This window comes from Felis catus, chromosome C1 (genome assembly GCF_018350175.1).
Source record: "Felis catus isolate Fca126 chromosome C1, F.catus_Fca126_mat1.0, whole genome shotgun sequence".
NCBI lineage: Eukaryota > Metazoa > Chordata > Mammalia > Carnivora > Felidae > Felis > Felis catus.
The window spans coordinates 79992120-80006152 of NC_058375.1; the positions used below are offsets into that span (position 1 = coordinate 79992120).

A 14033-nucleotide genomic window follows, 5' to 3' on the forward strand; every position below is an offset into this window, starting at 1 on the left:
GTATCAATGGTTAAATGAAGACATATAAATATATCTGATGTGTCTATTTCAATTTTTCTTAATAATTAAGGAAAAAAACTAGGGCCAAGTGAGGTATTTTCCAAATAAATCTGAATAAATTCAGTTCCTTATTAAAAATTGAGAGCACTGTTTTCCTTTAAAGTCTCACCATTAGAACAAATCACATAGGGATTTGTGTTTTTAAACTTAATTTTAAGAGTTACAATGTACCTGTAGACACAAGGCTCTGTGTTCAATCTCTGAAGCACATATTTTGAGTATAAATGGGATGCCATCTGATTCCTTTTTTGCAACTTGTGTGAATTCTGCTCCAAATAAGTGTATTTTCCCTGGAAGTTTCTGATGACCACAAATGATGACTAAATTTTCCAAACACTTTCGGTGACAAACAAGGAGACACTACAAGAAAATAACAGTTAAAACATGGTTCACTCACTTTAAAGCTGTGAACAACACAGCAAACTAGGTAGAGTGGTAACATAACAAAAACGAGTTTAAAAGGTACTGGTGTTTGAAATACACTCAATATCTGAATGAAATATAAAATTACAGAAAGTACACAATAGTTTAATTTCTTAAAAATATACCTGCAAGAGATCTCAATCAATAAAATTAGCAACAAAAAAGTATACAGAAAAGAGCATAAAGGAGCTAATGTAATTCCAGAAATGTCTTACCTCTTCACATTCAACACCTTGGAATACTACAATGCCTTCACAATCCCTACATTTTGTGGGGGACCTTAATTTTCGAAACTTGTGAGTGAGAGCTGCCTTTGACATCAATGTTTTCTTAAATGTTCCAAGGGAGTTGGGTCCTTGAAACAGAGATAAATTAGTATAAGAATTATAAAATGGCATAAAAATTATAACACATGATACTAAGTTTTAAAAAATCTTTAGACCTTGTAATAATTCATGCATTACAAAAAGCTGTTAATTTGAGTCTGTAACATCAAAATAAACATTCAATTTATAGATCTCTTCAAGGTAAATATTTATTAAATATTTGAGCAATGGGTAAAAATCATGACCAAACCAGTAAGATACTTCTAATATAGCATGGCATAATGTTTTCAGAATCAGTAAATCTACACTGTTATTAATATACTCTTTATAGCGCCTGGAAGGGTGTTATGGAGGTGGCATTACATTCTTAGAAAATGCCCCTATAAAAGCTTGAAAGAAAGAAAACTAGCTGTATGAAACCAGTTTGTATTATTTGCATTGAAGATAAAGCTACTCTTTTTTTTTTTTTAATGTTTTTATTTATTTTTGAGACAGAGAGAGAGCATGAGCAGGGGAGGGGCAGAGAGAGAGGGAGACACAGAATTCAAAGCAGGCTCCAGGCTCTGAGCTGTCAGCACAGAACCCAACACAGGGCTCGAACTCATGGACTGCGAGATCATGACCTGAGCTGAAGTCGGACGCTTAACCGAATGAGCCACCCAGGCACCCCAAGCTACTTATTCTTAATTCATTATAAAATTACAGATAATACTAGCTAGTTCTGTATCAATACCCTACCAGAGGTCAGATGTTCCATATTATTTTAGTTAATGATGCCCAAAAAGGTATATCAAGTTTTCAAATGTGCAAAACTTATTTATATGAGTCTAATTCAAGTCATTAAGGTTAACTGATATCTTTTGTATCTGTCAACCTCTATAACTTTCCTTGTCCTCAAGAATGTATTTACTTTTTCTGCCTAGCTTCTTCCACTATTTCTTTTAAAGAGACTTTTTCTGAGTTTCTCATGCATTGCAACCTTTTAACAGTTCAGTCACTGTATTTGTTTTATAAAAGATCAAAATAACTAGCCTATTTTGGCATCAAATACATTTTAGAGTTAGTTTTGTTGCTTATTCTTTTATTTTTATTTGTAACATTTCACTAGTACATTATTAACCCATACTTTACATAATTTTGGGGGATATATTTAAGTCATTATAATGTCTCAACACACAGCAAAGTAATTCTTTATACTATTTTCCTAATATCATGCAGTGCTGCTGACTCAAAGGGTTTAGTGGGTACTTGATTCACATTAAAGCAATACCAGCTTCTGAAGGGGAAGGTGGCTCTCTCTCATCTAAATCATCGGCAGAAGACATGGTTCCACTGGATGGAGTTCGTGGAAGTTTTCGATGAAAGTCTCCTAAAAGAAAATTGTGAACACAATCACCTGAACAATGTAGAATTTAAGAAATGGGTAATGACACTATTTTTGGAATAACACAATCATACTATTCTGCTCAAGAGAACAAACAGAAATAGAAAAAGCTGCTTCCATTCGCAGACTTTGGATATAGGGAATTATGATATTTATTACTAGGAACAACAGAAAATTCAACCAAACCTGACTTTTCCAAATAAATTTAAAATTGAGGAATCATACATTCCAGTAAGACCTTACTGCCAACTTCTGATAGTAAGTGTTAGACACTGTATGCTTTACAAGGGCAAGGAATACTGGCACAATGGTAAATTGTCATTAAATACTCGTTGAATTGAGTTACAAAGAAATGTATACAGTGTAACCTAAAGCTGTCTAAAACATACAAACATCTATGATTACAGCAACACAACAGTAAGGTCACATTAATGTTGCCCAGGAAGATGGGAGAATGGGAAGCAGGAATAAAGATCCCTGGCAGGGAGGTAAGAACACAGGACACAAGCCACGTCAGCAAAGGACACTGTGCAGGTATCAGAGCAGCTGGACTAGGTAACGAGGTTTATCTGCTCCCTGCTGATATTACAAAGAGGGCGATATCTAAGTGGAAGATTTCACTCACCTCAAGGCCTTAACGATCTTAGGGCTGAGAGATGACTTAAACCAACATCTTTCCCTCCAAAAGATTCCTTTCAAAATATGTTTAAGAGATACGTGGTCATCTAGTTTTTGTTTTGAATGTGTTCTTACCGACTGAGAAATCATGGGGTCACATGTTCCATTCAGAACGATTCCAACTGTAAAATGGTTTCCTTACATTTTTGAGCAGCAGTCTGCCCGCTTATGAAACCCAGCCTCTGGTCACACTTCTCCCTAAAGGAGCAGACAAGCCCTGTCCCTGTAATCTCTTCACACTCCAATATGTGAGGACAGCTGTCATGTCCCCAGGTTTCCTCATTCCCAGGTCAGGCATCCCTAGGTCTTTACCATTTATCTTGTGACTAGTTTACAAATTTTTGTCTTTATCACATGAAGTCTTACAGGATTCCAAATAATTTAGGGTGTGCCCTAGTTTGGGTCTTAATTTCTGGGGATAGCTACAACCGTCTTGTGTTTACAAAGCTAATTAGAAATATCTAGTTAAGTATTTAGGCTCTTATCTCCGGGGTGCCGCCTGAATGGAGCTAGTTTTAAAGGAAAACACAAAGTAAGCCTACAAACCCCAATGCTGCATAGAAGTTATTTCTAAATTTAAACTCAAGAGATGTATTTATATGAATAAAATTTCTGTAACATGTAGAACACTATAAAAAATATCTTGGACTTTTGAGGTAGGCTAAATCTTATAATATATCTCCCACAGTGCCAAGGATCCTAGGAGAAGGGCCAGGAAGAATAGGACTCGAGCAGTCTTTGGTAAAAGAGCGGAGGAGAAAGAATGCCAAAGTAAGAATCTCATGGGTTTGAAGGAAAAATCTCATGGGTTCAAACGCCACCTTCTTTTCTCCTGTTAGCTGTATTACCTATGGCTTATCTTCGTTAAAGCCACTAAAGCAGAGTTCAGAATATCTATCCTGCCTCTCTAAGGAGCATGGAATTCTCTTTATCAAAGTACCTTTTAAGGTGCATTTATAAAAATTAAGTAACTATAGGCACAAAAAGTGGTGTTAACTATATTGTTCATCTTAGCAATTAACTACAAAGCAATCTAAAACATACAGTTATGTTCACAGAATAGTATACTATAGAAGATATGGTATGAAATAAATACAGCTATTCACATCAACATGAATCTTAAAAAAAAAGATGAAAGAAGTCACACACAAAAAATAGTATATAATTCCATCTGTATAACATTCCAAAGAGGGAAAAGCTCAAGTAGATACAGGCACTAACACATTTAAAATAGCTACAGAATTATTAACAAAATTCAGGATGATGGCTTATTCTGGTGGGCAACAGGGCAAGGTTTTCAAGGAGGTGTCCACAGGGCCTTTCTCATATACTGATAATATTTTATTTCTTATAGGCTGGGTGGTGAACACATGAGGATCTGTTTATTTTTCTTTAAACTGTGCGTGTATATACACACACTCCTCTAGGACACAGTTCCTTATAAAAATAGTGTAGTTAAAATATATCCCCCAAAAGGAGTATTTCATTGAATTTTCTCTGCTAGACTTAAATACTTACGTACCTGGACTTATAGATTCAGAATCCAGAGATCTAGATTCACTGCTTCCACCAGTGCTCTCAGAGTCACTAAACATCCCAAATGTCCATGACCTTATAAAAGAAGGACCTTCAAGAAAAGAATATTTAAAGTCAAACTTGGCTACAGAAGGATTTCATCAGGCAAAATACTGACATTACAGAAATGAGACAAGTCAAATTCCTTTAGCAGTGATCAACCATTGACTTTAAGATAGTTGCAGTGTGGGGTGCCTGGGTGGCTCAGTGGGTTAAGCATCCAACTTCATCTGAGGTGATGATGTCACAGTTCATGAGATCGAGCCCTGGATCTGGCTCTCTGCTGTCAGTGCAGAACCTGCTTTGGATCCTCTGTCTCCCTCTCTCTCTGCTTCTCCCTCACTCACACACTCTCTTTCTCAAAAATAAAGATTAAAAAAAAAAAAAAAAAAAAAAGAGCCACAGTGCTTACAACTTTGACTAAGGTCTCACAGAGTTATAATTCAAGGCCTGATTTTTAAACTTCAGAGCTGCAACTCATTTAATAATCACATTTAAATAATTTGATCTTTCATAAATTAGAGCTCCCTTTAATGTTAAACACTACCTGTTACATCAGCACTATTGGAGCATCTGTCCTCTTCAATCTTACTAGAGGGGTCAGCAAGGCGCACTACATCTTCTAACGAGTCACTGGGTCCATATCCAGAAGTGTGAGGACTATTTGTTAACTGCTTATTTACATTCCTAAGAAAAACCCAAATAAAATTCATCATTTAGGAGAATGACTAATTAACAGCTTATTTTATTCTATTTTCAGAAAAATCTGTTGATTTAATGAAGAGTAATTAAACTAAGTGAATATCAAGAATAAACATTATAAGGTTCAGCTTCTTAAAGGAGATGTGAAAAAAATTTATTAATCACTTGAACTTGTTACAGCTGAAACATGGAAAAGAGGAGCAAAAGTATGGTTAATAATTCGTGTCATGGTTAAACGTTTCTAGTATAACCACTGCAGAAAATGGAGGTTGTTAAATGTGTGGGCATTCAAAATTGACATGGTTTGCCACTCTCAGAGGATGTCTAAATCTCAAAGAACTGAGCCTTGTGTCAAACTGAAAAGCTTTAGTCTTACATGAGTTACATCGGGATATTAAAAAAATTCAGAAATTCTGTTGTTAGAAAAGACACCAACTTATACCAGATAGAAACTTATTTTATCTTTTGAAATAATTTCATCTATACATTAATTCTCACCCATCAACTTTTTCTTCTTCAGTTGAATTTGTGGCCTTGACAAACTCACTGTACTCCTGGCCTGGGTCATAGAGTTTGGCGCTATCACAGAGAGACTGTAAATTGCTTGCAAGGGAGGCTGCCTGTAGGTGTTGCATCTGGAAGAGGTTAACTGTTACCTATGGTCACAGAGACAAAAGGCAAAATAACTTATGCTATCCAGAATGCCTTGTAAATATACATTTATTTCAAGTGCCAGCACCAAGAAAAAGGCCACACTGGGAAGCATACAACACTGAACATCATCGTGAGCATATTATGTTGCCTGACTTTGGGCAAGGTCTAGAAAAAACAAACAAACAGATTTAATCCAACATCTAGAAGTAATCATTGCCGCAAAACTGTCTTTAAACTGAAAAGTTCAAATCTTTTTTGTCCCCCAGTCTGCTCCCTGAGTCAGGAACTTAAGTCCTTTTCTTCTGGATCCTCTATGGTGGTAGCACAGTGTCCTAAGTGCTTTGTAAAGGGGAAATGACCAAATGAACAGTAATAGAAAGTGTCATTAGCCAAAGTCATACTGTAATTCTGCACATTTTCTGGTATTGCTCACTCAAACATATACGACTTCCAACTCCATGCCCAGCTTTCATCACCTACATCAAATTTTTAGTTATTCCAGGGTACATGGATTAGAGCAAATGTTTATGACAGCTATTCAACTAGAATTTACCTTAATTTCAAATAAGGGAAAAAGTTTCTTTCATATAAATTAGTAATAAATCTAAAATAAATTTAGTTCAGTGTAATTTTCTACCCTGTATTTTTTAAAGATAAATTTTTCTTAAATGTACTTTAAAACAAAACAAAAAACAAAGCAAAACAATTCTTGTTCTAATTCTTTTCACTCTTCAAAGCCCATTGATTTGCTTAGGTCTTTAATGACTGACCTGGTCATTTCTCCTTCCTCTCAGTCATGTAATTATGGTCTTTATCCCATAACCTTCAACACTTCATAATTCAAGACAATTTTAGATATTCAGAAGTAATCCTTGATGTCCATGATATAACTTACAATTTTTCTGGGATATAATGTCAGTTCTGTATCTTCTCTAAGATAGTGAGAGAACCTGTCTAGCATCTTTGTATCTCAAATAATTTGTCTTTTCTTGCAATCTCTAAAAAATGCGGTATGTCCTAGGGTGAAAATAAAATTTTTTAAAAAACAATTTGAGAGATGGTGTTGAAAAATAAGTCACCCAAGTTCCCAAGTTCTGCTTTTGATGGAGGAGAAGAGAACATAAGGAAATATGAGAAAGTCATGGTTCTTCCTGGAAAATAATATCTATATTCAAGAACTGAATGTTGGATTTGGTATATGTTTGGATCTGCATGTGAATAAATGCTAGTCAGAACAACTAAAATTGATCAACTAAATTGGTTCCAAAGAACTCTAGTCAATAAGAAATTTTTTTCACAAATATATACACAGAACACCTTTATTATAACTGTCTCTATACATTACATGCTGTAGAGATTTTTGTAAGTTTGGGGATTTGTCCAAATTTGAGAGACTTTAACCTCAAAGTCTACTTCATACACTGATAGGTATTGCTCTCCAATTTTTCAGATGGGTTAATTCTCTCTTCCTAAATATATGCTACACTCTTTGAGAGCATATAACTGACTTAAATTTCTTTTATATACATAGTGGGCATTAATAAATACATACATGCTATATACAAAATTAAGTAACCTCTTATTTACATCAAATTAAAGGAAATCATAATTGTTGGATCACCAAATAGCATCATTTTTTAAGAGGTATGTAGACAAATAAGATTATAGTTTGTGAAAGAGCTTAAAACCATGCTGTACGAAAAAAATCTGATTTGCGGGTGTTTAGTCTGAAAAAAAAAAAAACCATCCAGGAAAGGAAGATAACAATTATCTTTAAATATTTAAAGTGTTATTCTGTAGAAGAGGGAGTATATCACAGTATAGTATGGCCTGAAAAGGCCACAAGAAAACATTTTTTTCACTCAGTAGAAACATTATATTAGTTTTGGAGCTGTCACACCCAGGCTAAATAATCATTCAGCAAGACAGCACGGTATTTAAGAGCACAGGTTCTGAAGTCATTCAACCAAGTTCTATCCTAGCTTTACAACTTACATGCTGGGTGACCTTGATCAAGTTATTTGTAACCTCTCTAAGCAAATGCTTCAAAAAAAAAAAAAAGTTAATGTGCAAATGAATCATATGGGGGATTCTGTTCAAAATGCAGATTCAGATTCCAAAAGTCTGAATTGAAACCTAAAATTCTGCATTCCTCACAGGTTCCCAACGTCATGAGAATGGGACTGGACCAAGGACTGCATTTTGAGAAGAAAGGTTTTCTAAACTTTAGTTTCTTTCCCAGTGAGACGGAGCTAAAAAACAGTTATATTTACTTAATGGAATTGTGTGAGAATTAAATGAGTTAATGTAGGCCAGGAACTTAATACACTGGCAGGTGCATACTCAATTTTAGCTATCATTAGCTATTGTCTGAGGTGAAAAGGACTCTTTAAATGTAAAGGGTTGGCCTAAGTGACTCATAAGGTAATTTTGATTCCTGGGATTTTATAATTCTTTTACATCATTTTGTTAAAATTGACTCTATAAGTTAATCACATACTGATTGGAATTTCGTAAATGAATGAGATACAATTTTAAATACTCAGGAACATTTTATGGAGAGCTTCTGATTCAAATGGAATAGGCTCAATGCTCCCAGTCTCCCACCGAATTCTCAACTATCTGAAAATGCTGAAAAGTAAACAGTAGCAGGCAGATTGTAGAAAGGAACCACAGGTGTGCGTGGGTGGCTAGGTCGGTTGAGTGCCCAACTCCTGATTTCGACTCAGGTCGTGATCTCACAGTTGTGGGATTGAGCCCAGTATCTGGCTCTGTGCTGAGCATGGAGCCTGCTTGAGATTCTCATTCTCTCTCCATCCCCCCACCCCCACCCCCGCCTCTCTCCCTCGCTATCTCCCCCTTCTGCCCCTTTCCTGCTCACGTTATCTCTGTCTCTCTCAAAATAAAGAAATAAACATTAAGAGAAGAAAACTACTAACCAAGGTATGAGCAGTCCAGTGCTATGCTTCCTGTATTTCTTTTGCTACTTGTTTCCCAGCCAATACTGAACTCCTATTCAAAGACATGTGACTGAAAGAGTGGGGGGAAACCTTCTGGTTTCTTTTGTATGTTTGTTTTCTCTTGTCCCCCAGCCCCAAAGCAAGTTCCAAGCACAAAGACGCAGTGCTGTGGCAGTGGTGGCAGTAGCAGCTGAGCAGACATCTAAAACTTGGAGAGGAATTCTCTATGATCAGATAAACTGTGATCTGAAGAGGGAGGGGTCTGAAATACCTGTTGTTTTTTGTCTTTATCCTTTTCCTACTTGACCCTCACAGCAGCAGAGTAGGCCTACTAGGTTTCAGAGCTAGAAAACCTGGAAGGGATTCCTTAGGGATTCTAGGGAAACCTAGAAGTGAACCTAACTACGTAGATCAAATGCTTGCTGAAATTTTTTAACAATAAACATTCAGTATAGGTTATAAAGTCACATAAGGTAATACTGGAAAGTGCAGGATATTATCCAAAATTACTTGTTAGAAGAACCAGGAAATCTCAACTGACAAGAGAAAAGACAATAAACAGACACTAACCCTGAGATGACTCAGGTATTGGATTATTAGATAAAGACGTTAAAGCAACTATTATGACAGTTTAAGTACAGGCAAACAATCTTGAAATATGGTAAGACTGAAGTCTCAGCAGAGAAATGGAAGATATTAAAAAATAAAAATTTACTACTGAAAAATATAGTATCCCAAACAAAAAAATTTACTATTTTGCCTGTATAGGAAAATGGAGATAACAAAGGGAAGAGTCCATGAACTCAATGACAGATCCAATAGAACAACAATCAAGATAAAAAAGAGGGGTGCCCGGGGTGGCTAAGTTGGTTAAGCATCCAACTTTGGCTCAGGTCATGATCTCAAGGTTTGTGGGTTCGAGTCCAACGTTGGGCTCTGCGCTGACAGCTTACAGCCTGGAGCCTGCTTCAGATTCTGTGTTTCCCTCTCTCTGTCCCTCCCCCACTCCTGCTCTGTCTCTCTCTGTCTCTGGATAATAAATGTTAAAAAAAAAAGAGAGAAAGAAAAAAGATTAGGAAAAAAAAAAAAGATCCTCCAGCCCCTTAGGATAATAACAAAGGTCTAAAATTTGAGTCACTGAAGTCTCAGAGAAGAGGAGAAAGGGCTACAAAAAAAAAATTTGAAGAAACAATAGCTGACAACCTCCCAAATATTCCAAGGGTCAAACTTGTAGATTCAAAAAGTTCAGGGAACCAAAAAGAGAACAACTTCAACAAAATTCACACTCAAATGAGTGTTGTTTCAAAATGCTGAAAACCAAAAACAAAGGAAAAACCTTGCAAGCAAAAAACAAAACAACCCCCCCAAAAACATTCCATATAGAGGGAGCAATAATTCAAATGACTATGGATTTCTCAAAGCATATAGATGTAGCATACATGTATCAACTACAACCCAAAGCAAGTAAAAGGGACTTACAGTGGGACTACGTGCTTTCTACATTCCACTTGAAGTGGTAAAAATATTAGTTCTAAGTAGAAGAAAGTTTTTATAAACATGTCCCTACAGCAACCATCAAAAAAAAAATTGTATAAAGCAATATAGTCAAAAACCCAATAAATCTAAATGTGGATAACAAATTAATTAAAATGTAAATGAGCATTTTAGGTAAATTAAAATATAACTCTAGGGGCACGTGTGTGGCTCAGTCAGTTAAGTGTCTGATTTTGGCTCAGGTAATTATCTGAAGGTTCATGAGTTCGAGCCCCACATTGGGCTCTCTGATGTCAGCATGGAGCCTGCTTCAGATCTTCTGTCTCCCTCCCTTTGCCCCTCCCCTCCTTGCTCTCTCTCTCTCAAAATTAAATAAACATTTAAAAATATATATAATTGTAATACCTAAATAAAAATAGATTAAATCTGTAATATAGATTAGCTGTAATTCCAAAAAATTATCAATTTATCCAATATAAGGCAACAAAATGGAAACAAAGGGAAACATTAAGGTATAAACAGAAAAAAAGAGTAGGCCTAAATTTGAACATACATTTGCATTAAATAGAATGGTCTAAATATTTCACTTAAAAGACACAGATTATCAACAGATTAAAAAAAAAAAAACAAGACTGAACTATATGTTATATAAGAAATTCACTTTAAATATAATGAAACATAAGATAAAAACAGGGAGGCAAATAAGAGACCCTTAAATACAGATAACGAACCAAGGGTTGCTGGAGGGGAGGTGGGTGGTGGGATGGGTTAAATGGGTGATGGACATTAAGAAGGGCACTTTACAGAATGAGTGCTGGGTATCATATGTAAGAGATGAATCACTGGGTTCTGCTCCTGAGGTCAAGACTACACTGCATGTTAATGAACCTGAATTTAAATAAATAAATAAAATGATAAAGCTAAAACTAGAAGAATGTAAAAAGATATACCATGATAAAAATTACTAAAAGAAAACTGAAATACTTATATCAGTATTAGATAAAGTAGACTAAAAAATAAAATAAAAATTACCAGGATAAAAAGAAACATTTTGTAAGGATAAAAGGATTAATTTACCAAGAATATGTAACAATCATTAATGCACAAGCAACTGAGTTTCAAAATACATAAAGCAAAAACTGATACAACTAAAAATATACAATATGTTGAAGACTTCAAAACTCCTTTCTCTGAACAAACTGATGGTTACCAAAAGGGAGGTGAGTGGGGGTTGGGTTAAATAGATGATGGGGATTAAGGAGGGCACTTGTTGTGATGAGTATACTTATTGTATGGAAGTGTTGAATCACTACATTATACACCCGAACCTAATATTACACTGTATGTTAACTAGTGAATTTAAATAAAAATTTAGGGGCTCCTGGGTTAAGCATCTGACTCTTAATTTCAGCTCAGGTCATAATCTCACAGTTTGTGGGTTTGAGCCCTGGGTAGGGCTCTGCACTTGGGGTTCTCTCTCTCTCCCTCTCTGTCCCTTCCCTACTCTCTTTCTCTCAAAAATAAGTAAACATTAAAAAATTTAATTAAATAAAAACTTAAAAAAAACCCTCCTTCCTCTGTAATTGATAGAAGTAAAAGGTAAATCCTCAAAGATATAGAATAGCACCATAAACCAACAACAACCAATTGACATAAAATACCCGAGAAAACAAAAGCAGAATACATACACATTTTTAAAAATATATGCATGGAACGTTCACCAAGACAGACCATATCCTGAATCATAAAACAAACCACAATAAATCTAAGAAAATTGAAATTATACAAAATATTTCTCTCATTATAACACAATTAAACTAGAAATCAGTATCAGGAATATATCCAGAAAATCCTTAAACACTTGGAAATTAAACAATCAACTTCTACATTACCCATAGGTCAAAGATGAAGTCTCAAGGGAAATTAGGAAATATTTTGTAATGTACAAAAATAGAGCCATAAAATTCAAAATTTGTGGGATGTAAGCATTACTTAGAAATCTAAATACTTAAATATTTGTATTAAAAAAGTACAGAGGTCTCAAAGAACAATCTAAGCTTCCACCTCTAAAAAAGAAGAGCTAAAAGAAACTAAGATGAAGAGCAAAATAAACCCAAAGCAAGCAAAAATAAATGAAATTTTAAAAAGAACAATAGAGAAACCAATGAAATTAAAAGCTAGCTCTGGGACGCCTGGGTGGCTCAGTCAATTAATCATCAGACTCGATTTCAGCTCAGGTCATTATCTCATGGTTCAAGCCCCACATCAAGCTCTGTGCTGACAGAGAACACTTGGGATTCTCTCTCTCCGCCCCCTCCCCCATGTGCCCCTGTGCACTCCCATGTGCTGTACTTTCTCTCAAAAATTAATAAACATTTTAAAATAAATTAAAAACAAATAAATAAAAGCTAGTTTTCTGAAAAGGTCAATCAAAATGATAAACCTCTAGCCAGACTAACCAGAGGGAAAGAAAGAAAGCACAATTACCAATATCAGGAATCAAAGGATATCACTACAGCCTATTGAGACACTGAAAGTTTATAGAAAACCTATGAACAACTTTTTGCACATAAATTACACAACTGAGGTAAAAGGGACTGATTACATGAAAGCCACAAACTACCAAAAATCACCCCAAAAGAAATAATTAACTCAAATAGGCCTATATCAAAATAAATTGAATACATAATTCCAAAAAAATGGGGCACCTAGATGGCTCAGTCAGATGGCATCTGAATCTTGGTTTCGGCTCAGGTCATGATCTCACAGTTTGTGAGTTTGAGCCCCACATTGGGCTTAGCGCTGACAGCACAGAGCCTGCTTGGAATTCTTTCTCTCCCTTTGTCTCTGCCCCTCCCCTGTTCACTCTCTGTCTCTCTCTTAAAATAAACAAACTTAAAAAAAAAAAAAAAGAAAGAAAGAAAGAAAGAAAGAAAAGAAAAACTTTCTAAAAATGAAAACCCTAAGCCCATTTGCTTTCACCAGAGAATGCCACCAAACAATTGAAGAAATAACACCAGTTTCTCTTCCAGAAAACTGATAAGAAGGAACACTTCCCCATTCATTTTATAAGACCAGAATTACCCTGATATAAAACCAGATTAAAAAAAAACAATAGCAAGATACCAATGTCTTTCATTAACAGAGAAGAAAAAGAAAAAAATACTCAACAAAATACTAACCAAATTGAATCCAGCAACATATAAAAAGAACAATGTATAACAACCAAAAGCAGCTTATCCAGAAATAAGACTAGAGATCAACACTCAACTATTAATATAATCCATCATATTAACAGACTACAAAAGAAAAACTGTGTTATCACATCAAATGATGCAAAAAAATCATTTGATAAAATCATCTCTTTTTTTAAAAAACAAAGACACAATTATAAATGTTTATAATAATTTAATTAGCAAACATTGCATATTTAAGTTTTGTAAATTGTATTTATACATTATTTGTTCTAAATATGTTCCTCTCCCATATTTAGGTGTACATGAAATAGTATATAAAGGTACCTATAAAAGAATTTAGAAAATATATACACATATATTAAATACATACTATAGCAGACAGATTTGCTAGTTTATGCTGTAATAAAAAACAATCCCAAAATTCTCAACAGTTAAAAAAAATTCTCTCTTCATGATAAAACTCTCTGCAAATTAGAAAAAGGGAAATTCCTTACCCTGATAAAGGGCATCATCAAAAGACCTATAAGCTATTATATTTAATGGTGAAAGACTAAATGCTTTGCCCTTAAAATCCAGAATA

At 34.9% G+C, this 14033-nt stretch overlaps 1 protein-coding gene across 5 annotated transcripts in view; it reads right to left on the reverse strand.

Annotated features, from left to right (window-relative positions):
• ARHGAP29 (Rho GTPase activating protein 29) overlaps window positions 1-14033 on the reverse strand; it is a 66637-nt gene that overhangs the window by 9648 nt on the left and 42956 nt on the right. For all 5 annotated transcript variants that reach the window (XM_023258922.2, XM_045036221.1, XM_045036219.1 and 2 more), the window contains 6 exons: window positions 5647-5804; window positions 4994-5133; window positions 4394-4498; window positions 2080-2178; window positions 699-838; window positions 232-420 (listed from right to left, as the gene is read on the reverse strand). In XM_023258922.2, coding sequence (XP_023114690.2) covers window positions 232-420; window positions 699-838; window positions 2080-2178; window positions 4394-4498; window positions 4994-5133; window positions 5647-5804 — 831 coding nt within the window. The remainder of the gene's footprint in view (window positions 1-231; window positions 421-698; window positions 839-2079; window positions 2179-4393; window positions 4499-4993; window positions 5134-5646; window positions 5805-14033) is intronic.